The 25148-nt window shown below is 44.0% G+C and overlaps 2 protein-coding genes across 6 annotated transcripts in view; one reads left to right on the forward strand and one right to left on the reverse strand.

The window, feature by feature from the left end:
* On the reverse strand, positions 1 to 16457 carry DERL1 (derlin 1). The gene is made up of 8 exons (XM_013185017.3): positions 16144 to 16457; positions 14489 to 14600; positions 11176 to 11240; positions 8970 to 8996; positions 6503 to 6598; positions 5787 to 5839; positions 4518 to 4628; positions 1 to 2701 (listed from the first exon to the last, which is right to left on the reverse strand). The coding sequence occupies exons 1-8, from the start codon at positions 16294 to 16296 to the stop codon at positions 2563 to 2565; spliced, it is 756 nt and encodes a 251-aa protein (XP_013040471.1). The 5' UTR covers positions 16297 to 16457; the 3' UTR covers positions 1 to 2562.
* Positions 16375 to 25148, forward strand: part of TBC1D31 (TBC1 domain family member 31) — a 26537-nt gene continuing 17763 nt past the window's right edge. For 3 of the 5 annotated variants that reach the window (XM_066990702.1, XM_066990703.1, XM_066990704.1), the window contains exons 1-4: positions 16653 to 16808; positions 19575 to 19721; positions 20308 to 20423; positions 22350 to 22528. In XM_066990702.1, coding sequence (XP_066846803.1) covers positions 16672 to 16808; positions 19575 to 19721; positions 20308 to 20423; positions 22350 to 22528 — 579 coding nt within the window. In that variant the 5' untranslated portion in view covers positions 16653 to 16671. Of the gene's footprint in view, positions 16508 to 16652; positions 16809 to 19574; positions 19722 to 20307; positions 20424 to 20462; positions 21998 to 22349; positions 22529 to 25148 lie in introns of those variants that run through there. The other 2 variants (XM_048049421.2, XM_048049413.2) reach the window with 2 other exon arrangements.

Raw genomic sequence — 25148 nt, forward strand, 5'->3', positions numbered from 1 at the left:
ACAGATTAAAACTTTAATTTAAAACTTTGCCAACAAAAAGTGATTACAAAAAGGGAAATTATCTGTACAAAATAAGAAAGGAGGTACTCGTTTAGCAAGAGACTGCCATTGTCAGTGTACGCTGGAGGACAAACAGTGCTTCAGGTCAAATGGCAAGAGAGAAACAAACAAAGTGAATTTATAATATGGAATTCTACAGTGAATCTTCCATACAGCAATGTAAATTGACTTGAAGCGGCTCAAAAGCAAACCAGGACTTACCAGAAGTCTGTTTTTCTCACAAATCCTTTTCCTCTTTCTTTATGGAAGGAGGATGCACTACAAAGCAAGACCCAGCACAATGCACAGGGCCAGGACAATGACTTTTGCCGTGCTTCCTCCCACTCGTGCCTTCCTTCTGTAACAAAGGAGCTGTGCAAGGTGAGTGTACCAGAGTTTAAGCTGAGTCACAGACTACTGCATCTTCACTTTGCAGTTAGGTCCTGACTCCAAATAAAGACAAAATGAAGACAAGGTAATACCGGTTTGGAGGCAGTGATATTTTATGACTAAAAAGACCAGTTGCACCGTGACTCCTATAAAACTGATGGTTCTGAAACTTTTTGAGTTGGCCATCAAGTAGCAGGTGCTGGTCAACAACAAATTAGTATTTACAACACTGAAGTCCTCTTTCCCACCCACCCTTTTCTACAGAGACAGACGGAGACTAGAACATCTTCAAAACTTATCACTGAATGGACAAAAATGGCAGGTTCTCTCTGAACTCCAAGCTCCTGTAAAATCTAAGCACGCACTGTGATCATTACCAGTTTTCCACATTTCTCCACAAGCCGGATCAACAAAAGGGAGCTGCAACAATGAAATGGAGCATGCATATTTTTCAAGCAAGCCAGCTGAAAACTTCCAATCTGACTGCTGATTTTCCACCCAGTTTCACATCAAGAAGTATTTACAAGTTTATCAACCTTCATTAGCCAGGTTTAATGAAGGGGGAAAAAAAAAAGGAGTAATAAAAACGTTCTGGCCCAGATTCACTTCACCTACTTAGCGATACCTGAGATACCTACGTTGGGGCAGAACAGCCTTGTGTGCCCTGCCCACCCAGTAAAAAGAAAGACAAATGCTAAAGGGAAATTCAAAGACTTGAATCTCATCCTAGTGACAGTGCTTTTTCCTCCTACTGTAAAACAAGAAGGGCAACCATATTCCAACTTAGTTTAAGTGTCGTTCACATGAACCTAAGCCTTACATTTTCACTAGCAGCTCCCACCAAGGGAAGTTGAGGGATGATTACTTTTTTTTTTTTTTTTTTTAAGAATCCTATGAGACATGCACGAGTCCTCCTTCTAACTGGGAAAACTGAGATAAGTAATAAGTCTGCTCAAATTCATACGGTGAGTCAGTAACTAGCTAGCATTACAGCTTCCTGGATCTCAGCCCTGTGCTCTGCCCACAGGAACACAGTACTAGGATAACTACTGCACAGAATCATTTCCCTCTCCATGTCAAAAAGCTTTACAAGAAAAATACAGACACTAATAAATAGTGTACGTAGTTCCTCATTCACCAGTGAAAGAGTCCTGTAGTAAAAAAAAAAAAATCTGTTCTATTTTATCTTGAACCTGGAAAAGTTTATTTCCAGCTTTGATTCTTTGATGTCTTAAAGCTTTTAAGAGAAAGTCGTAAATTCAGTTAATATAAACATAATGCTGTAGTCAGAACCCTTTAACCACAATGATATGTTACATTTTCTAGCTGTAAATTACTATTTGTGCTATCCAATTTTACAATCAAAACAGAAACCTTGAAGCCAAGAATTCAAAGATCTCAGGAAGAAAACAATCCAGACAGCTTCAATTTAAGTAGAGCAAGCCTTGTACATGACATGAAGAATTCATAGATTTCAATTCTCTGAGTATCTGTCATTGCCATTTCAAACGAAAGCCCTCTTTTCCTCAGTCTTGCCCATCCCGTGCTGTAGCAGGTTGGACAAATGATGCATGGCAAGAAAAAATTGCTCTGGAAATACAGCTTAATAATGGAAATAAAACATTTGTACTTCACTTTATGAACACAGCACAGAAATATCGCTTAAGTAATGTTTCCAAAGACCCTGGGACTTAAGCACAGCTATGAAAAAAGTCAGCCTCCTAAACACTGGGGTTAGTTTGATCCAACTGCCATACAGTGGATTCTTACTTTACTACGGCTGAAGCTTTTAGTGTACCAGGTGAGACAGAACATCATTAGCTTGTTCCATCGCATCACAGAACGAGATGGCAAAATGGATGCCTGTTGTGACAGACAGACAATACTGTACAAAGGCAGCTTATTTTTAATGGCAGAATCATATCGGACACTACTGGACAACCTGGAGTAAGATCTACATTTTTCCCTTGTGGACTTTATAATTTTCTCTTGCACCAGAAAAATTCTTCCAAATCAGTTATATCCAACAGCACTACAGAGAGCTCAGTTCTTTAGCAAGCTCTGCACCAGGAAGGATCAGTCCTAGAAGCAATTAAAAACAAAGAGTTGCTGTTTTCCAAGGGCAGACGTTATTTACTGGTCACCTAGCCGGAAACCTTGGCCCCAGTTGTGTCTTCCACCACCCTGCTGATCTTCCGCAGCTCTTCTCATGCTAGCAGGTGGGACACCAAAGCCCGACACTCCTCCTCTCCTGTTTGGCAGCCAGCGGTACCTAGGGCAAGCCAGAAGAGAAAGAGTTTGAGAAATAGCTGTTTGTACCTTGGGGGTAATTACCAGACTACTTTTCCGTGGACTTCCTTTCAGCTGCTAGACTTTGCATTAAAACTAGCTTTTGATAGCAGTACCTCACAGGATTCTTTCCAAATTTAAGCCCCCAGTACACTGAGAAGTAGGAATTCTGGGGAACTTACATCCCTGGGATGTGGTTGTATGAACAATAATCCAAGCAAAGGGAAAAGACAGATGATAAGGGAGTCTCATTGTTGAGAATAAATGCTGTGATATAAACTTAATTTCCCTAACTTCTCGTCCTTTTTTTCCTGGAGAAGTAATAAAAAAACCAACAAATTACTTATGAGCATCTCTCTCCAACAGTTACAAAGCTCCTGCTACCACAGCATCCAATTATCTCACCGCTCTCTAAATAAAACTTCCTGCAGAACTGTGGACCAGAGACCAAGGGAAACAGGCTCAAGCACACAGTGTGACTGAAATCAAAGTTCAAGTGACCTGGCCAGAGCAAATCAGGGCTGTAAGACCTTATCATCCAACTTAGGCTACCACCTAAACAGTGATCTAAAACACAGCTTCTGCAGATACCAGTGGGATGTCTGGGATGCTATCAATGCAGAGTCATTTCAGGTCTACAATAAACAGTTAATTACGCTGAGCGCCTGGAAATCTCTTTCTGAATTTGACCAAGAAAATCTGAGGCCCAAACATAAAAACCAGATTCCTTTATAGAAGAAAAATGATCCCGTATAACCTTCATTATACTAAATGTATCTGTAATTCATGACAGCATTTTTTTTTTCAAAACTTTACAGTACAGAAGCAGAATTTATCCCACTTCAGAGGTGTTTTCAGTACTTCTATTCCTGCTTCTCAAATACAGAGAAAAATTAAATACACATATGAGGAATCAAGAGAATTGCATATAATCAACAAGATTGATGGTAGTTTCAGAGCTGTTATTACCCTGAAAGCCATTTTAAAGCAACATTTGTCTTCTAGTCTTTAAGGAAAGCTAGGTTTAGCAGTAGGGCTTGCAAACACAAAGCTTCCCTTCTCATTAAAACTTGCAGAGGAAATATAACAGTAATTCAACTTCGTCCTTTAAAAAGGTTAAAAGATGTAAACTATTAATTAACTGAATTGCTAACTAAGATTTGGTAGAGAAAAAATAGTTACAACCCAAAAGGGATGAGGACAAGGGGAACTGAAGCTATGATCTTTGGCTTCTGACCTTAATATTCCAATGCCAAAACAATGAATAAGTTACAAGGAAAGCACTTCAGAATCCAAGACCTGAAGTCTCAGTCCAGGTGACTTGTACCAGCTGCAGAGTAGGGTTTGTATTACCGCACTTAAATCTGCAACAGACTTCTGTTGCTGTTACAGCTTGCTAAACTGGTAGCTACTGTAATGACACACGGAAATACAGATAAAAGATCAGGAGAAAATAATTTTAAAAAGAATGTGATGGCTACTGTCTGATAATTGGTAGGGAGGTCTCTTTACTATAGTTTAATTCACTAGCAGAGGTGTAACCTTTACTCTTACTCTGAGAAGTGGGTAAAGGACACGAGCCACCCATAATGGTAACAAAGAATACTGGCCATCTACAAGAAACTAAATATTTTTGAGGGCTCAATCTGTACACAGCAGCACAGTCACTATGATAGTCTGAAGCAGGTTGATTTAACAAAGTATTTTACACCGTGCAATCCTAGCAAATATATGTCCTTATAAACAACCCAAAAAATTGATCCAAATAAACAGCGAGACACAGTATAAAGCCAGCTTACAAGAACTGAGGTGTGGACAAAAAATTCCTTCCTCCCAAATCCATTGGGTATTTGAACATTAAGAAGAAATACAGGTGTCCAACCAGATTTCCTATCAGCTCATTGATGACTCTGCAAGGCAAAAGAAAAAGAGGAGTTTCACATGCCATCTTCCACAAAAACAGTGACCATCTTCTGCCAGTTCCTATTGTTCACCTGCCACAGGCTCTGCCAGGGCCACGAGCCCCGGAAAATTTCCCTTCCCTCAGCATTTTGCAGCCACTTCTTTAGAAGGGCCAGCTTGCAGTGCCAACACATCAACAGGCTGTTCCACCCTCCCTTCCAAGCCATCTCCGCAGACTGTACTGAAAATGCAATTTAATGCTTGTTTACCTCGGGGAATTAGACCATATAGCTATTAGTGTCTAAAATAATAGTCTGCAGAGCCTGAGAAGTTACGGCTGTTTTCGCTGGACAACCTGCCTCCCGCTGTACTGTTTTGTTCCCAATTTTGCAAAAGCATTGCTGAATGGAGGCCCTTGAGTATTTTCTGTCATGCATAGAAACAGCAGGTATCTAACAGCAAGCAGTTTTCCTCAAGTGACGGATGAGTCAGTGGGAGGCACAGCCAGGAAAGGGAATTTGGTTTTGCTGCGCTCCTATCTCCTCCTTTTATAAACCAAGCACACCGCTTGCCGTTGTCACCAATTGTGTTACAGCATCACCAAGAGGCCCCAGTCAATACAGGGCACCGGTGGGAAAGGCTGTGCACAAAGAGGGGATTTCTGCATCACAGCACTTAAAAGAAGTGCAGAACAAACCAACAGATACAGAAAGTGCTAATATGGCACCCCGCAGGCTTGTTATTGCCATTTTTCCTTGTTTCACAAGCTGATAAAAGCATCATGCTGAATGAGATTCTGATGGAATGAAGTAGCTTGCCTCTGACAAGTGTTGTTGTTTCTAAAACCAGTAATAATGGCTGGTCACTTGGGATGAAATCTTTCTTTACTGGGCATCATGCTTTTAGCAAGGAAAAGGCCTAATGCACGGATCTACTAGAACATAAATCAAATTCTTATTATTTCTCCTCACCTACATTCCGTAGTTCTCACATCCACATCTCCTTCTTTACATTTATCTTAAACAACCACCGTATGACACTGAGAAGGATCAGTCCAATTATACAGCTTTAAGCCTCTTATTTTAATATTGCTGTTAAATTCAGCAATAAGAAATAGCTGTAAAAACCTTTATAACTTCAAATTGGCCACATCTGTAAATACGTACGATCCACCAATGATGTAGTTGAATCCCAGGATAACCCATGGAAGGTAACAGGCCTGAAAAAAATGCAGAAATTGTAAATACAAGTGAAGTACTACTTAAACCTGCTCAAGCTCCACTGCACTAGTATGTATGATTAGAATCTCAGTGTTTTAGCATTACACAAATCCGAATATATTAAGTAGATTCTAACTAAGAAGGTAGAATACTCTAAACTGAGCAATCACTAGCACGTTTAGACAAATCATACTGACTCAAATATTTTAAGTAGATGTGCCTTTTGCAGTCTGTGTTCCATGCCAAGCTTACACCTGAAACAAAGTCCTAACATTTCTGACTTTGAAAAGGTCTGGAAACAACAATCAAGAGAGTTTTCACTACAACACCTGGCAGAAACTGACCAAGCTGCATAGGAAAGAGCGATTTAAAATAACAACTATTCAGCTTTTAGCCAGGTTAATGTGTTATCAGGAATTTCATTTTCCTTTTTTCAGACAAATGTATTTCAGTGGTCAGGACACCTTTTCAGTAAAGCCACACTGAGTGACACCATATGGAAGACCAACAGACTTGTCTCTGCTGCTTCTAAAGGAGTATATAGTTTTATGAGTGCATGAGACATCTTTAATGGGATAAAATACTTATATTTTGTCCCTCAGTCCTTTCACATGCATCTTATCTTCCAGGCAAAAACCTTTCCAACAACCTGTTCAATTTACCTTAAATCTTGTTCCAAACCAGAAAGATACAATCATGTCTCTGTTCAGCTGGGCCCACACATAAAGTACTGACATGATGAGTGGAATCATCAGCAACTGCAATATTAAAAAAAGAAAACAAGAAAAAGAAGAGAGGCAAAAAGTTACCATAATGTTCACAGAAGTTTGAGAAACTTGGAGAGCAAGGGACTAGAAGGTTCAAAAATGGTTTAAAAGCATGATGCATCAGCAAAGTCTTTAAAGATTGCCCCAGGATCTCTGCCACCACACACACATCATGGATCTGCTCTCAAGATCAGAAAGCTGAAGAAGAGAACCTCCTTGGTCATTCTCTTTTGCTGTGCTGGAAAACACTTTGTTACTGAAGACAGTGCCCCACTAGGCTACAGTATGATAGCTTAGATGAGCACGGAAGCCAAAATAGGTGGTGCAATTCCCGATATAGGTATAAAATGATTTAAATGCATATTAGAGACACCTATGTCCTGAGTATACGACCAAATGATAACTTCTGAGTCTTAATACACACAGGTCTACGCTTCAGCACAGTGCAGTGGAGACACACCAGAGGAGTCTCAGGCTTTGAAGCCACGTAACTACAGCAGCACAAGAGCAAAGCAAAGGGCTCCAAAGCAACCTGCACTACGCAGAACAGCAGCCGTGGCAGATTCCAATGCTCCCAGCAGCTGGGTACCACACCTACGATCAGCAACATTTGTGCCGTAATCGTTTCTGTTTACAGTCCAAGGCAGTAACCCCAACACAGCCTCACCTGGGACTAAGCCAGTATGTCAGAGGTGTCGCTGCATCTGCGTGCCAGCTCTGTGCCGCTCAGACCACCAACAGGGAGGCGTAGCGGCACATCATCGCTGCAAAGCGTCGCAACCTGATTAGGCAAAGCTCTTGGAAGAGCTTCAGGTCACCCCCTGCTCCATGCTGGGAGAGGAGGCTGTTCCTAATACTGCCCTACTGCAGCCCTACCTTAGTTGATTGGAATATTTTGGTGAAACAAAATATAAAGGGCTGTTTCAGGTATCTGCTGATTTCTGAACCAAAGAGAGCGTGCTACCAACACTGCCATGAACAGGCTTAACACCACAAACCAGCTGGGGTGACTGGAAGAGAGGATAAAACATGTCCCTTCAAGGGTGGCACTATTTAGTAAGCTTCACTTTAAAGCTGCCGTACCAGAGCCAACCCAGCCTTCCCCAAGCCTTAAGTTTCACCAGCAGTCTGACTCCTCAGACAAGCACCTTAAATTCATTATTAAAATTATTTTTATATATATATATATAAATAAAAATAACATATATTATATATATATACACACACATAAAACAATGTTTATGAAGGCCCATTGGAGGCCCAGATGTCCTACTCTGTCATCTCACTTTTCAAGTCATTCATTCAACACAAGCAAAATCCCTAATTCCAACAAAAATACATGTATATACCAAACAGTTGACCCTCTTCTAAGCAGCATCTTGTGTGCAGACTTAAAACCATTTTAACTTTATTTTTTAAAAGATACAAATCAACACAGTCAGTCTAAAATTCATACAGAGTGACTTCAGCATCCTTTTGAACAATTTGGTGGAGTCTTCCCCACAGCAAAAAAGAATTAACTGCGAAATTATGGACACCCCTTAACAGAATTCAATCCTGACTGCAGGTGCATAATCATCATTTCTGTCTACCGGAGGAGCCTGATAATTGATCTAATAAATACTAAGATAATCTTGCACAGAGTATTAGAGATATTGGTGCAGGCTTTGGGTGATGGGGACAGAAGTAAGATGAGGACGGAACAGCAGAGGCAGGCTGAAGGCATGCAGTTGTATCTGATACTTGGTTGTATTCAAGAAATGCTTCCTTTATTTCCACCCCCCTTAACATCTGGGCAGATAAGAGCTCCCTCATTGGAGCTCATTCTTCAGACTGCTATTTAATCATTCTCGTGAGGATTTTGCACTTCACAGTTCTGATAGGAATCTGAAGCTGCACTTTTCACAAAAAGAGCTTCTGTCAGCAAGTAAGTGGAATGAATTTGAGAAGACTAACGAACCCAGGAACCATTTTTAGCTAAAAAAAAACTAAGAATGCAGATCCACATTCATTAGAGGAAACAGTACATAGATGAAATCTTGGGTCCACTTCAGTGACAGGCAGAAACTTCCTGACTGTGAAAGCTGCTTCTCGCTCCTTGACTCCCTAACTAGGTTATGGATGGAAGATTCAGAAATGAGATTGTGATGTCAGCTGAGGCTAACCCAAACTACTCAAACTCAAAAAGAAACACTACACACAGAGCCAGTCCATTTTGACATAAACTAAACCAACCTACCTTAAGTATGCTCTGTGTTTATGTAGATAATGCTGTCTGAAAAGCCATTAAACAGTCTGGGACCCTCATTAAATAGTCCAAAAGCTGAAGGCTATTATTTTTAAAAAACTGCACTGCACTTACCTGCATGTCCATGGCCAAGCCAGTTATCTGTCATTTTGCCATTAAGGGAAAAAGCAGCAAAACCTGACAGACTAGGAGGAGAAAAAGAAGCTACACACACACTGAACACAAACGGGAAAGCCTTTAATTTTAACGCTTAAAATGAAAACAATGTTCTTGGGAAGTATTAAGTCAGGCACTGGAAAAATGAAAGACCTCCAATGATCTACAGAGTTGCACACTTAGCTTGAAAGGCTACTGAGAAGTGATTAATGTACATGAACCTCAAGTCAGTACCCCAGGAGCTGGCAGATGCACTGGCCTCCCTCCATGATGAAGCTGGCCAGCTACAAACTCAGCCAGTCCTTCCATAACAGCAGGTTATTTCTTCCATTAGTTTTTGGTGGTTTGTTTGGTTTTTAAAGACTAAAATGCTTTTGTAACAAAAGAAATACCAAATCAGACAAAAATATCTAATATTGCCACTAGGTCACAGAAAATGAGTAATTTCTTAAAGACTTTTAACATCACTTTCCTGCCTTGGAACTCAAAAGGTTTGCTTGCTGTAGTAACTGCTGGGCAGAAACAATTACTGAAGAATTTTGCTATGATCAGAATGCTTTCAACAGTTCACGAACGCACGTAAAATGGCACCGAGCTCCTTCCCAGCTCAGGCATCCAACTCCCTCCTTACATCATCTATGGAACAAGCACCTGGAAGCTTTCAAATGACCAGTTTGAACGTCAAGACACAATCAGACTCCTCTCATAGCTCACAGCCAGCAGCCTGCAACCACAACGAAGCTGCTGGGTTTCTTAACAACACAGCTAAACACAGGTTGTTTTCCCAGTACAGCTGCAGCTCAACAGGACTAGCAGGACTAACAATTCCCTCCATGTGGAATGTAACTAGAGATGGTTAATCTATTGATAAAGGCGGCAGCATTTCTACACAGGAGTTTGCCTGGCTGTATCTGGTTCACGCTGTCATTACTCCCTTTTTTTTTCTAGGAGTTGTGCCACTGCAAATTGCTGCAAGGAGGCTAGGAACAACACAAACAGAACAGGAACGCCTCCAGGGATGGGGATTCCACACCCTCTCCGGGCAGCCTTCACCTGTCTTTGACCAGTGCCACAGTAAAAAGGTTATTTCTTGCATTTAAATGCAATTCTCTGTGTTTCATTTTGTGCCTGTTGCCCCTTGGTCCTTCTGAGGACCAGAGAAGTCTGGCTCCTCCTCTAATCCTTCCCCCACTAGGTAGCTATCCACACGGATGAACCCCTGAACCTTCTCTTCTCCCGTGCTGCAGTCCCAGCTCCCTCAGACTCTCCTCATATGATGTTCCAGCTCCTCAGCCATCCTTATGGTCCTTCGCTGGACTCGCTCCAGTCTGTCCGTGCTTCTCCTGTACCAGAGCTGGGCAGAGAGGAGCCATCACCTCCCTCAGCCTGCTGGCAATGCAGCCCAGGAGGCTGTCGGCCACCTTTGCCACAAGGGCACGTCGCTGGCTCCCGGTTAATTTGCTGACCTCCTTTTCTGCAGAGCTGCTTTGCAGGCAGCGAGTCCCCAACCTGTCCAGGTGCACGGGGCTGCTCCTCCCCAGGGGTAGGAGTTTGCACTTCCCTGTGTCGGGCTCCACAAAATCCCCGACCAGCCCATTTCTCCAGCTTGTCAAGGTCCCTCTGAGTGGCAGCACAACCGTCTGCTATCAACAACTCCCACTTTTGTGTTTGAAACCTAATGAGACTCAGGAAGTCGGCTCAGCGCAGGTATCCCAGCACTGCTTTCACAGCCTTAGCTGACTTGTAACCAGCAGGTAAGGTACGGGCTAACCCCAAATTCCCAACTGAGGAAACAGCAGAGATCAGACCTGCTTGCACATGGCAGCTTAAGCACACTAAATTCACTCCTAGCCCACGCTGCAAGCCACAGAAGTGGCTACTGGAAGTAATACAGTGAGCACTACAGAAGCTCTTGCAGCACGAGTGAAGCTTAACATAAGCAGAACTCCACTCCTCAAGTTACAAAGCTGTGTTAGCACACGCAGTGAGTGGCTTGCAGGGACAATACCAATACATTTCCAGGAAGACAAAAGTTTACCTGTAAACATTTGCTACACTGTAGATGTAGTTAGTTGCTAAAACCTGGTCTTTCAACGTATTTCAGACAGAAATATTAGAAGTAAAATATTCTAGAAGTTTGATGATATGATAAACAGAAGGATACAACAATGCAGATCCAGTTGAACAGGAGCATGAACATGTAATCTGCTGGCCTTCCATCAAAAGCCCCTGTAAATAAAAAGATTTGTTAGGAAAGGTATAAAATCTTGGTTAAAACATTAAGACTTTACCTTCAGAAGTCTAAGAAAACTTCAGTTGATAAGAGTTACACTAACTACTGCCAGTGGTTTATGACTTACTTTTTAACTTTAAAAAGCCTTATAAGAGAACAATCTACGAGACCAAAAATTAAGACTTATTGCATTAAGTGCACACACAACAGCTCTACTAAAAAAAACTAACATACTAACTCTGGAAATCAATAGTTTTAACTTCACAAGACTTCAAGTTGGAGTCAGATCCAATCCCTCCTAAGTTGTCAGTCAGAAGCCCACAAAAAACAAGCGTACTTAAACAGCAAAAGCAGAGATGCAAAGCTTATCAAGTCACATGAAAGCTACTCCTTACTTAGGCACATTGCATCCTTTTGCATCACCTGGTCAGACTCAAGAGATACGAGTTTTTACACTCCAGAAAAGTTAATATATGTGACAGAGTATACACGTGCCATGCATTCTGTTCCTTCTTCCAACCTGAACTGCTTGTCTGATTTCCCATTTCAAATGTGTCCATGTTTTTCAGGACAGTGGAAAAGAAAACTAATAACATTCCCTGCAAAGAAAATGAAGTTATCTTTTGATGCCCTGTTGAGTTTATGACCTGGCAGAGAGAAGGGTTAAAAAAACAACCCAACTCTTTGTGAACATGAAAATTATAAGCTCTCACTCCTGCAAACTGTGGCAGAGACCTCAGCATTTGAGCCAGATTCCTATCGAATTTCATGTAACCTCACGCAGGCAAGGAAAGACCAAGAATTCTGCTGAAACAGGCCCAAAACACAGTGCACCACAAACAAGCTGATTTATTTGCTAATAAACATCAAAATGCCCAGAAAGAAGGACACTCATGTTAGCACAGTGTGGCTTCCTACAACTATTTTACTGGTCTTCAAACATCTAAAGAAAAAATATCTGGTTTTAGCATTTGCTTTTAAAAATAACTGGAGTGATTCACTCGCGTAAAAGAACTAAAACGGCAACCTTGTTTTAAGTTTATTATTTAAGTTTAGCCACGCAAGCTACACGACAGGAAAAACAAAAACACTTTGAAAAAATCTTTTGGAAAGTTTTAAAGCCGGAGAACTACATTAATTGGAGTTTTTTCCTTACTGTTGCCATACAACACAAGAAACAAATAGAGAGGAAGCCGATTAGTGCTGCAGAACCTCCAAGAAGAGGAATTCCTCCAGAATATGAAGAAATAAAGCAAATAAAAAAGCTTTTAACGTCATTATTTAGGAGATTACTAACTAGCAAGACAAACTATTTAAGCTGAATTTCCAGTTAATACCTAAGCCCAATTCATATCTAAGAAAACTGAGCTACAGACTCCCAAGAAGTTCAGCACAGGAGTGAGGAGCCCACTGCATCCATCAGGGCCCAAGACAAAACCAGCACCTGGTGAGGAGCTGCAGGCTCAGAATCTCATCATCCACACTGCTGCCAACCCTGCACATTTCCACTGCAGTCTCCCTGGTGGCATTTGTTACCTTCTTCACCACCGGAAACAAACAAAAAACACCTCAATCTCATTTTCCTCAGGTAGCTGGACATCAGCTCATTAGGAAAACACAGCCACAGTATAAAGCCATATGGTTGTGGGTTTTTTTTTTAAACAGCTGAATCTCTTCCCCTCATAAATTTGAGGTTAGCACGCAACGCTAGTGTATGCTCAAACGCCATGTATAACCCTGACAACAGTCATTTCACTTCCTCGGTTTCACTGATAAAAGGAGGCAGGTCTACGCTGAGTTCAACCTTTAAACGTATCAGCAACTTACACACAGCAACTTCCCGCTTTCAGAACTACAAAGAATCCGAGAAGTTTTTGTAGAAAGGAAGGACTGACCTAATCAAGAAGTCTGGTTACATTAAGAAAAATTAATCTTACAGGTGAACTGCATTGCCTCACACAACAACACAGCTGACTTCTCAGCTTCAAAATCCCGATGTATATGGCAGGAATGTAAATTCACTGTTGAAAGACGTGACTCCTTTCCATGAGACTTCTGCCACAGCAGAGACAACTACAGTATTTTTTTAGTATATGTACAAGCAGTGATGTCTTATAATTTGCATATATTAACCAAGAATTCTTATTTCGTATAGCTTTGCACGGTACAATGTCGTAACTGCCATTACCCACGTGTTCATAACCTTCTACACCAAAAGGCTTAAAGAGGAGGAGGAGCTGGGTTTAGTTACTGAACGGCCACATACTTTCGTTGAGAAACAACCAAATGCAATGGGCACACTCCTCCATTTCCCTGTTACTCGCCTTACGACTTAAAAAAAGGGATCCCACAATGCCCTCTGGATGACAGGTTGACTGGGGACCTCTTCTCCACCCACAGGGGTTCCCAAATTTCCTCCATTTGCACTTACACCATCAGCTCTAAGGCTCCATTAGAACGACGCTGGAATTAGTGTTTACAAAGGCTTCCAGAAGGAGTTTGGCTTCCTACATGTTTTCATTATTTTCTTGATTTGAAATAATTTTTGCTAGCTTTAATGAACTGTGATACGAAAAGAAATCTTATTTGAAGCTACCTTGTAATAAGAATCTCTTTTTCAAGAAAAAATTAAAACGATTATTTTCCATTATCTGATCTCCTGTCTTCTACTCTCGATTTTTCCCCTACATAAAAATCCAACGAGTTCCTTAACATTTTCACATTTCCATGTGACAGAAAGGTACGCTTCATTTGTACAAAGGCCTCTCCCAATTCAGCATTTCCTACAGAAGAACACAAGTAAGCACCATCACCTTTAAAAAAAAACAGGAAAAGCTGAGACTGTTACGTATTACACATGCTCTATCATACTTCCATGTTAAAGGACACCAGACACAAGAAAAAAGAAGTAAAGCTGTCTTCTTGTCTCTCTCCCTTATTTCCTGAAATCAATGACTAGAAGCACCATGCCTTCCCATTGAAAGAAAATATCAAGTTCAGGTCCTAAATGAACACGCTCTGTGCCACAGGCAAAGAGGCAGTGATACAAAAGCAGTTTTTAGAGCAGTTTTCCCTTTGACCGACACAAGTGGGCACAGAGATGAGCCAACTTTCTCCCAGTTCTGCCCAAGCCTGCCACAGTCCCATCACCACAGTCCCAAGAGAAGCTCTGTTTGACAATGTTTTGTCTCTATCAACTCCGGGCAGAGTTTCCCACGTGCACACCCCTTAACGTACAACATACCTGTTTCTAATCGCGATGAATATTGGTACAGGAAATACAAATTCACCAAGTAGAGAAAACCTGTTCCGGGTCCCACTGGGAAGAAGAAAGTTGCAGTTATCGGCCGCCAGATCTGTCCAGAGCAAAAGAGAAGGACACGTTTATACGTCGCAGAATGCGTTCATATGCTCAGCTTTTTTGTTCTCCTTTCCTACCAATTAATTGGAAATACAAATTTTAGAATAAAGATTGCCCAAGTATCAATTACTGCTGCTTCAGCAGCCTCTACAGTTGCTTTTAATCTGATGCGCAAAGCTGTTAAGACTACAGCTAAAGTCACACACAACTTTCCAGGGCACTTCCATCACATCTTCACAGTACTGAGTCTTTACTGCGGTGCAAAAGAGGTTTGCTTGCAAGGATGCCGGCCTGTTTTAAAGGCATCTGTGCAGAATCCACTCTAACCTGTTTGAGGCAGGATCTCACAAGCAGCCTTTAGCATGTTTTCAGACAGCACAAGCTACTTTGAGCTTTTTGCACCTGCTTTAGAGTCTCTCAACCATCGGTGTTATGCACAGTGAATGGCAGCACATAGCCAGGATAGAAAGTGTCTGGCCATTTAAGAATGCGCTCGATATTGAATGGGCAACATTTCCAAATAGCATTTTAGGCTCCTGAGCCTCGTAGTTCCAGAAGGATAAACAGAACTACAGAAAACACAGCTGCATATTACATTCTGGGGAAAGTATATGAAGCAAACAGAGCACAAGCTGTCTTTTTCTCTTTTTTTTTTTTGTTCACTCAGTCTGTTTGACTAGTGATGTAATGAGTACGTATAAAACACACTGAAAGGGCATGTGTGATGGGCGATCTTCGCTTCCGTCACTTTCATTTTCAGTTCAACCAGGGGGTAACCGCCCCAAACATCTGTATACCAAAACAGTGAAGCCGTGACCTCCTAACAGAAGGAAAGGCCACGTCTGCCTTGTGATCAGCCCCAACATTTCTAACACAGAGGAACACCGTTATTCTGAAGCTCCAGGACTTTTGCAGCTAACTTACATCAGCCATACCCAGGCTGACGATCCCCAAACATGATGTTTTACGTTCAGAACAGGAACATAAAACACTAAGGATCATATAAAGCACTTTTTATGCATAAAATTTGCCCCAGACCGAGCTGGGTCTGGGGGCAGTTGCGTGCCTGCCTCCTCGCCCACCACGCTGTAAGAGGGGCCAAGCACGTCACCTGCAGCTACTACCACGGCATTTACGATGATAGGAGCCGAGGCACGAGGATGAGAGGTCAGAAGAACGACACAGCTCAGAAAGGGGCACGTCCTCTCCTCCTTTCCTGCCTCGCAGGAGCCCTGCGGGGCCGAGCGCCCAGCCCGTGTCACCTTGGGGGCTGCAGGGCGGGTGCTGGCCCAGCACAAGCCGCTGCAGGAGGGGGGCTCTGCCCCCCCTCACGCCGGGGAAGGGCCGGGTCAGTGCCCGGGGCTGTCCCGGGGCGCTTCGCCCTCACGGAGCGGCCGCTGAGGGGCCAAGCCCTGGCTTGCAGCCCACCGCCCCGCCACCGCGCACTACAACTCCCAGCATGCCTTGCGCGCCGCAGCCCATGCTTTCCATGGGGGGAGCGCCGCAAGGCACGCCGGGAGGCGTAGTGCGGCCCGTACCTGAAAGCGGTTGATGAAGGCGTCGGGCCACAGGAAGAGGTAGACGGGGCTGACGAGGCCCAGCTTGCCGACCAGCGGTACCGCGATGGAGCCGGCGAACCAGTAGCGGGTGATCAGCGGGATGCTCCGGAACCAGTCCCCTAAGTCCGACATGCGCCGCCGAGGCCGAGGCCTCGCTGAAGGATCCGGCCGCTGAGGGAAGGAACAGGCGGGGAGCGGCGGGGCCGGGCCGCAGCTCGCACAGCGCCCGGGGCCGCCGGAGGAGGGAGGAAGGAGCCGGGGGTAGGCCCCGAGCCAGACGTGGCGCCGCCGAATTCGGCCCCGCCGCTGCCGCTTCCGGCCCCGCCCCGGAGGCCGTTGCCAGGTGACGAGCGGGCTCGGCAACACCCGCCGCGCGGAAACTACATCTCCCAGCACGCCCCGCGGCCGCCGGGCGGGGACTGTTCCATCCCATCCTATCAGAGCGGGGGGGGATCACCCTCCTGTTCCCTATTTCCCCCTATCAACAAAGCGGGGCCGGGCCGTACCATGAGCGCGGCTCCCCCCCCTCCCCCGTTCGGCGGCCGTTTGGGGGGAGCCCGGAGGATGCCGAGCCGGGAGCTGGGCGGCCGCAGCCAGGGCCCGCTGTGGGCCCGCGGGCCCGGCCCGGCGGCGGGCGGCGGCGGGTAACGGCCGCTGGGGCTGCCGGGGGGGGCGGAGGGGGCTGACGGGGCTGACGGGGCTGAGGGGGCGGGGGCAGCGCCGGGGGCAGCGCCGGGGGCAGCTACCCGGTGGGTCGGGGGGGGGTGGAGTTAAATTAAATTAAATTAAGTTAAATTAAATTAAATTAAATTAAATTAAATCGCTCTGAAGGCAGGCAGGAGGCCCGGTGGGTGAGCTGCAGGCGTCCAGGCCTGGTCTGGGCGGCCCCTCTGGTTTCTAAGTTGGGCCTGCCCGGTGAGGGGCCCCCAGAGGGGACCTTTCCCACCTGAAGTCTCCCTGAATCCCTCCTGAAATCTCCCTTAACTCTTCCTGAATTTATCCTGAACTGTCCTGAATTCCTCCCGAATCCCTCCTGAATTCTCCCTGAATTATTTCCTGGTTTTCCGACCCGCCTGGGGCATTTGGGTGAGCCAGCACCCAGTCCCCCCCCCCAGGTATTAAAACATCAAAGCAGGAGAAATAACTTCACTGGACTCCACCTGTCGCTGTATCAGTGTAACGGCGCTGTGAGCAATGCCTCACCTCGGCAATTAGGGATTGGGCAACACTGTAGTTTATAGTGGAAGTGTTCTGCCGGCAGGACCAGGGATCCTTCCCCTGTGCTCTGCTCTGGTGAGGCCGCCCCTCGAGTGCTGTGTTCAGCTTTGGGCCCCTCAGTACCAGAAGGACATCGAGGCCCTGGAGCGTGCCCAGAGAAGGGCTACGAAGCTGGTGAAGGGCCTGGAGCACAAGTCCTGTGAGGAGCGGCTGAGGGAGCTGGGGGTGTTTGGTCTGGAGAAGAGGAGGCTCAGGGAGACCTCATTGCTCTCTACAACTTCCTGAAAGGAAGGTGTGGGGAGCTGGGGGTCGGCCTCTTCTCACAGGTAACCAGTGATAGGACCAGAGGGAATGGCCTCAAGTTGTGCCAGGGGAGGTTCAGGTTGGAAACGAGGAGACATTTCTTCTCAGAAAGAGCAGTCAGGCACTGGGACGGGTTGCCCAGGGAGGTGGTGGCGTCACCGTCCCTGGGGGTGTTCAAGGAAAGGTTGGACGTGGTGCTTGGGGACATGGTTCAGTGGGTGACACTGATGGTAGGGGGGTGGTTGGACCAGACGATCTCGGAGGTCTTTTCCAACCTCAGTGATTCTGTGATTACACCTTATCCTCTGTGTAACCAGAAGTGTGTAGTTGGTCATGTGATGTTTCAGATCGTATCAGTGATACAGAACATCACTATGTACATCACTAAAGTGCTAAATACAAGTACACGGGTGTTGAGGTGCTGGCCTCAGAGACGGGTGTAGATGTGAGGGTTACACGTAATTTATTCCGAAGGCTGAACATCTCTAATGGTGCACCAGTTAAGCATCCTGAAATAGCTTATTTTATTTGAGCTTAAATGCTCAAAATAACTTATTTGGAATCTGTAAATGTCAGAATTGTCCCGAATTTGTTTTTTTGTTTGTTTTTATTTTTAACTTCCTTAAATACCAAGGGCAAATTCCCACAAGAGTTTAATTAAAAAGTGTTTGAAATACTGTCCGTCCCAAACCGAAGAGCAGTAAGAATGCTGTTTTTGCATACCTTTGTGGTGTTTGACATGGGAAATGTGAAGTCACACTTTGTATTTTTATGATGCTAAAGATACTAATTTATCACAAGCTGTTAATTTAAATAGCTTATTATCTTTCTAATTTCATTTTTATGGCCCTTCCCCTTTATCCCAGAAAGGAATGGGCATAGCAAGACAAAGTACAATTAGTTTTTATCTCTAGCCTGTGCAATAGCTGCGTGGCCCTCCTGGGGTTCACTCACACTTCGTGCATACACCAGCAGTTGCATGCAGGCGCTGGCTTACATATTCTGCTCTCCTGACAGCAGGTAGATAGCAGGATTTTACACTGCCATGGCCACAGTGTTCTGTAAGGGCCCTGCAGTCCTTAATCCAGCCTCCCAAAATATTGGTTTTCCCAGCATTATCCAAGAAATCCAGGAGCAGCAGGCCTCCCAAATCTTACTGTGCTGCTTCCTGGGAAAAACCATCCATTTCTGGCTCATTCTGCACATGGGGTCCTGTTCTGCATCTGGCTTCATTTTATGCTAGCAGCGTGACGCAGGGAGGGAACGTGAGAAGGCAGTAGTTTTTGCTCTGTAATACCTCAGATGAACAATGATAAAGATGGCTTGCTTTGTGCTTTTGAAGACTCTGGAGAGAAGTGGCGTTAAAACGGATTCCCCTATCCCCCAACCTCTCCACATCTAATCCAAGTGTTGTTTGTTCCTGTTTGTTTGTTTGTTTTTAACAGTAATTCACAGCTTTTCAGTTTTCTCTAGCTTGTTTCTTTACAGTGACAACAAAGAGGCAGGCTCCTTGCTGGGCACTGGGCTGTGTTTTCAGATAGTTTGGTAGCTGATACACCAGCATACAAGTTACTGTTACTCAATAATATAAATGAAAATCAGTGAACTCGGGCCCACATAAAAGGACCATGGATGGTGAATTTCCCCCTGCCTGCTTTCTTTAACATCTCCTGACTATAACTACCTTCCAACTACCTTCCAACTTCCTTTATTTAGTGTATTTTTAATATTAGAAATACATGTTTTTCATGGAAGATTTCTCATAGAACACCAGGAATGATCAGAATTCTAAAACCATAACCTAGGAATCTTTAAATTCTAGGTCGTGGAAAAATGCATGTCTATAAAAACAATTCTAAACAAGGTTGTTTTGCTTGCTTTCTTCACAGAGTTATAGTAAATATAACTCACAGTGCCCCAGGAGCTCCTTCAAAGACGATACGGTTTCTGAATGTGGCGTTTGACAGTTCTGGAGATTCCCTCCTTGCCGGAGACCACCAAGGCAATATATATGTTTTCGACCTGAAGGGAAACAGGTAAGAATATTTATATCAAGATATTGTAATTATCATGCTGTCTGTAACATTCAGGGACATGGAACCTGCCTGCCACTGTGCCACAGGTCTGGTTTTAACCTCAGGTTTCTGTGCCTGTGGAGATGGATGGAGGTTTGCTCAGAGCTGAAGCTGCCAGCCAGTGTCTGATGTAGGTTTCCTGTGTCCTATTTTATTAGCGTAGCTGTTCCAAAAAGATAAGAGGGTTGTAATTGTAAACCGAACAAACAGCAGTTTCACAGACCTTCAGTGATTAAAGACTACCAATGAAGTTGTTCTGTGACCAGTACTGATCAATTAGTAATATGAGCCATGAATTACAACGAATTAGTCCAGGTATCGTCATTTTGCAGAAGTACATTAATGTCTTTTCAGTTTTACACTACTAAATTGTACAGTATCAGCACTGATTGTTGTATTTGTTATAAGTAGATATGATTTATTTGCTCCCTTCCTTTGAGTTAATTTATTTCTTGGTGAAATATGTTGAAGCTGTTTAAGCCATTACTTCACTTGACATAATGACCCCAAGTTTGCTAACACAATGAGGCCGTGTATTTTTAAATAGGTTCAACCTTGTTCAGCGAACAATGCAGGCGTGCACTGCTTTGGCATTTAATCTTCGCAGAAAGACAGAATTCCTGGTGGCTTTGGCAGACTATTCTATTAAGTGCTTTGATACGGGTAAGGCAAAATTTAAAGGTTTATTATCCAGATAGTTATGAAAGCCTTTATAATTTTAGTTTCAATCTCAATTTTTTGTAAATTGATTGAAGTCTTTTATGCATCTCATTCCTTGTGTTCTTACCACCACCCCCAAGAAAACAAAAAAACCACAAGTTGAGACCTGTGAGGCCTGTATGGGTTATGGTCCCGGGGGTAAATAAACCCTTCACTTTGTCAGAGCTTCTTGTTCCCACTGAGTCACACAGGCATCTGTTTAGCTGAAGGCTGGCACAGGATCCCAATTATATATTTTACCTTTTTAACGCAAATCTATACATGTTTCGTTGTTTGTTTTTTTTTTAGAACAAGGTATTCTATATAAAATCAAAGCAAAATCAGTCAACAATATGTTAGTTTGCAACTGAACCAGTTGTAAACTATGTTTACAGTAAAATCTGTAAACAAAGTAAGCTTATATACTAAAAGAATTGTCGGTTGTATTGAGAACGCCAGCAGATCTGTATCGTTATTCAAAAGCAATATCTAAAATTAACTTTGCAGGCTAGCTGTGTGTCTCTGACTTGATTGGAAGTTGAATGGTGAAGGGCATTGACAATTCATTCTTCCTCACTTAACCTGTCAAAATTGTAACTGCAATGTCTCATATCGTCTGGACTTAAGTCTTTTTAAAAAGCCATAGGAGTCACTTACCTGCGATTTGGGCGGTTCGAGGCTGATATTATTAGTGCAGTTTTTAAAGTAACAATGTTTCCCAAAATAAAAGAAGAGTAGGAGATAAGGTCTGAAATCCTCCTGGCTTTTCCTTTCAACCACGGTAAGTTTTTGTTTTCGGATGCACTTAGAGAAATATTGCTAATTATCCCACAGTCCTGCATGTTTTTATGGCTCTTTTTCCAGATACCAAATCATACCGAAGAACGTTTTAAAATGTAAGTGATCTTCATGTAAGTCAGCGCTGGGTGAGCTACCCTTAGAGGTGTGTTAGATAATAGTCGGTGGGCCCCATCCCCTACCTCAGAAGCCCTTCTCTGCAATCCCATGTCATCCTCCCGTGTGACAACAGCTTTGAACACTCAACTCTCCGTAAGCCCAGCAGCAAGTTTGGCTGTTAGGCTTCGCGAGCTGCGTTCCAGCCGTTTCCCACCCTTGATGCCGTAGCAGTCGGTCGGCTGGAAGCGCCCCGCGGGCGGTCAGGCAGACTGCCCCGCGTACGTAGTCTGATTGCCACAACTGCAGTTCAGTTGCTGAGGAAGGATTAGTGGTCACACAGTCACCAGTGGGAGACAATGTAGTCAGAGAGCTATTTCCTCGGCGTGCAGAGCACAGCAGAAAAATGTTTTGGACTCTAAAAGAGTTAATGAGGTGTTGCTTTCTGACTGTACTTTTCTATAGGCATTGCCCATTGTCATTAAACCTTTTTTCCTTGCACCTGTAAATAGCTGCGTAATCATTCACACGGATCGTCCACAAGTCAAAACAAGTGGAGAACTCTAACTAGAGCGTTCAGCCTTCTGAATATTCAACTTCTAGATCCTTCTGCCGGTGTTCACATCAGATAATCTGCCCACAAGGCATGCTGAATTTACCTGATCTTAACGTTCATGATTTCTTATGATTGATTCTTAGGCTAAATTAAACAAGCCTGTGCAGGTTGGATTTCTGTGCGGAGCTGAGAATAATTTATGAAATCTGTTACTTAAACCTGTTATTTAGAGATGAAGAGGTTATGTTTCTCTGTGGTATAATAATAATCTGAAGACTGATATATTTGTTTCTTGTTTGGTGGATTGTGATGGTAAAATGGTCGTACACCTGATGTGATTAAAAGTCCCTTTCACAGCATAGTGCTGGCAATGAAGCGTGTAATAGTCATTGCACTTGGAATGACTTTCATATTCTTTATTTTCCCATCAACTCCCACAGAAACCAAGGAGCTAGTTAGCTGGATGAGAGGACATGATTCTTCAGTGTCTTCCATCTCGGTCAATGGCTCAGGCAGGTATGCCATCACTACCTCCACTGATACAGCGCAGCTCTGGGACTTGGACACCTTTCAAAGGAAAAGAAAGCTGAACGTTCGTCATTCTGTGGGTATACAGAAGGTGAGTAAAGAACAACTGCTAAAGGGCAAGCAAGCATACCTCAGCAGGAGTAATACCACATGCTAAAATCACAGTACTTGAAAATAGAGGGCAAGATGTGTGAGGAGCACTGAAGTAAGTCCCTTGGTTTGTTCAGCCCAGAGCAGAGCAGGCTGAGGGGAGGCCTCATGGCGGCCTGCAGCTCCCTCACGAGGGGAGCGGAGGGGCAGGCGCTGAGCTCTGCTCTCTGGGGACAGCGACAGGACCCGAGGGAACGGCATGGAGCTGGGACAGGGGAGGGTCAGGCTGGGTGTTAGGGAAAGGTTCTGCACCCAGAGGTGGTCGGGCACTGGGACAGGCTCCCCAGGGCAGTGGTCACGGCACTGAGCCTGCCAGAGTTCAAGAAGCGTTCGGACAGCGCTTTCAGACACAGGGTCTGATTTTGGGTCATCCTGTGTGGAGCCAGGAGTTGGACTCAATGACCCCTGTCAGTCCCTTCCAAGTCAGGATATTCTATGACTGTGATACTTTTAAAAATTCAGCAGAATCTTTCCTGCGTTCCTTGGGTGTATCTCCCTGACTGTTGGCCAGTCACATCACCCAGACCAGTGGGTGGTCAGCAGTTGCAGAGATCTGCTGGGAACATGAAAGGAACCGATGACCTTCGGAGATCAGTTCCAACCTGAATGAATTTGTGATTCTAAGGGTGTTGTTCAAAAAACAGTTTGGGGGTGATGATGGTAACTTAGTCACCACCACCTACCCCATTCAGCTGCTTATTCCAAAGCTTCTCTTCCTCCTGTGTGCACGAAGCACTGAATGTAGGAGCAAACAAGCTGAGAAGTAACTCAGCAAAAAGAAATTGCTGCATTTTAGCTTAGTGGTTTCTTTGGTTTGGTTCGCTGTGCACCAATACTGGAACAACACAGGGGAGGAGAAAGAGTAGGTTTGTGTCAGGGAGTGGTTTAAATAGGTCTACCATGGTGTTATGCCTCTTTAAATAGGTCTGCTTGCGCCACCAAACGTCAGACTTGGGCATTTGTACTACAGAAAGCACCACTGCAGTGCCTGAGCAGTGCTTGCACACGTGCTGCCCCTACAGTGAATAGTCGTACCCGTACCACTTCAAACCGAAGTTCTCATCAGACTGGTCACTGAACAGCTATGCTGATTTTGTAAAGAATGAGGATCCTCATCTGAGTGCTTTCACCCTGTACTAGGTCAGGCAGGAATTTTGTCAGCCTGAAATAGTCACCTGGCAATTACTGGAGGAGATTGTGTATACGTTTTTAGTTGCTGTATTAAAGCTGCTCTTTAGTGCACATCACGAAAATAATTATCAAGTCTTCTCTCCAAAGAAGGCTGCATTTCTTTAGTCTACAAGATCTTTATTATGGCAGCCTTTCAATGTGTAAAGGGGGCTTACAAGAAAGACGGAGAGAGACTTTTTACAAGGGCATGTAGTGATAGAACAAAGGATAGTGGTTTTAAACTGAAAGAGGATAGGTTTAGATTAGATATCAGGAAGAAATTCTTCACTCAGAGGGCGGTGAGGCACTGGCACAGGCAGCCCAGAGAAGCTGTGGGTGCCCCAACCCTGGAGGTGTTCAAGGCCAGGCTGGATGGGGCTTTGGGCAGCCTGGTCTGGTGGGAGGTGTCCCTGCCCAGGGCAGGGGGTTGGAACTGGGTTGGCTTTAAGGTCCCTTCCAACCCAAACCATTCTGTGATTTTTCTGCTGCTCATCTTTCTTTGTCTAGGCTACATGCAGGGGCTTCTCGCTGATGAATGACTTTTGGAATTTGGTAGGATCAGGATGTTACAATGCAGAAACAAACTTTTAAATCCAAACAATAGTGACTGCAGTTGGGTGAATAAATCACTGTTTGGGAAGCAAGAGCCTGCAATTTTGGTTTGGCTCTACAATTCCTGATAGGACTTCATGCAAGTAATCCATCTTATCTGGATTTCATTTTGGTGTCTTTAGAATAGAGATAATGCTGTTTACTCCTATGCCATGATTCCAGATATACAGATAGTGCTTTATTAAAGATCAGATTTATTTTTAGACACAGCCATGACGCTCATTGTCCAAAGTTGGACTCCTGCTTGCTAGTTAATTTCACACCAGTCTGTAGAGTTCTTTGGGGTACCCTTTTATTTAAGCCCAGACTGCACTCCAAAACACACCTTCTGTTCATTTGGTATGGGACAAAGCAAAGTTAATATGACAGGCTGAGTTGCACGCTGTAAGAATGGCAGGTGGAAAAAAAGACAAATGAGGAAGAAGAGCTAAAGAAAAAACATCTGTAATGACCATTTTCAAAGCGTTGCTGCTCATTCAGCAGCTGCGTGTGACCAGCTTGTGGTATTTTTCTAGGACAAAGCAGAAAACGAGGAACTGCTCATTACTCCAACTTGCCAGAACTTAAATAGCAACTTTAAACCCTTCCTAGGGCTTCGTTTACTGTTGGAAGGAGCAACAGACTTTTTTTGATAATAGGAAGTAAGAAAAGGTGGAAATCATGTTGCTTAACTTCATCCATCTGCACGATAGGCATTTACTCTCATTTCATTGTCTAGGCTTCCTCAGTCCCTGAGGGAGAAGGGGCAGCTCGGTCTGTCTGAACAGAAATTACTGTGG

The sequence above is a fragment of the Anser cygnoides genome, chromosome 2, assembly GCF_040182565.1.
Source record: "Anser cygnoides isolate HZ-2024a breed goose chromosome 2, Taihu_goose_T2T_genome, whole genome shotgun sequence".
Lineage (NCBI taxonomy): Eukaryota > Metazoa > Chordata > Aves > Anseriformes > Anatidae > Anser > Anser cygnoides.

What these genes read in the sequence shown, in the direction of transcription:
- DERL1 (XM_013185017.3), bottom strand. Translation starts at nt 16,296, where the DNA reads ATGTCGGACTTAGGGGACTGGTTCCGGAGCATCCCGCTGATCACCCGC. An exon ending in GCTTGGCCATGGACATGCAG is followed by an intron (nt 6,599 to 8,969) that starts GTAAGTGCAGTG and finishes TTAATATTGCAG; the next exon opens with TTGCTGATGATTCCACTCAT. An exon ending in GGTTTGGAACAAGATTTAAG is followed by an intron (nt 5,840 to 6,502) that starts GTAAATTGAACA and finishes CATTTTTTTCAG; the next exon opens with GCCTGTTACCTTCCATGGGT.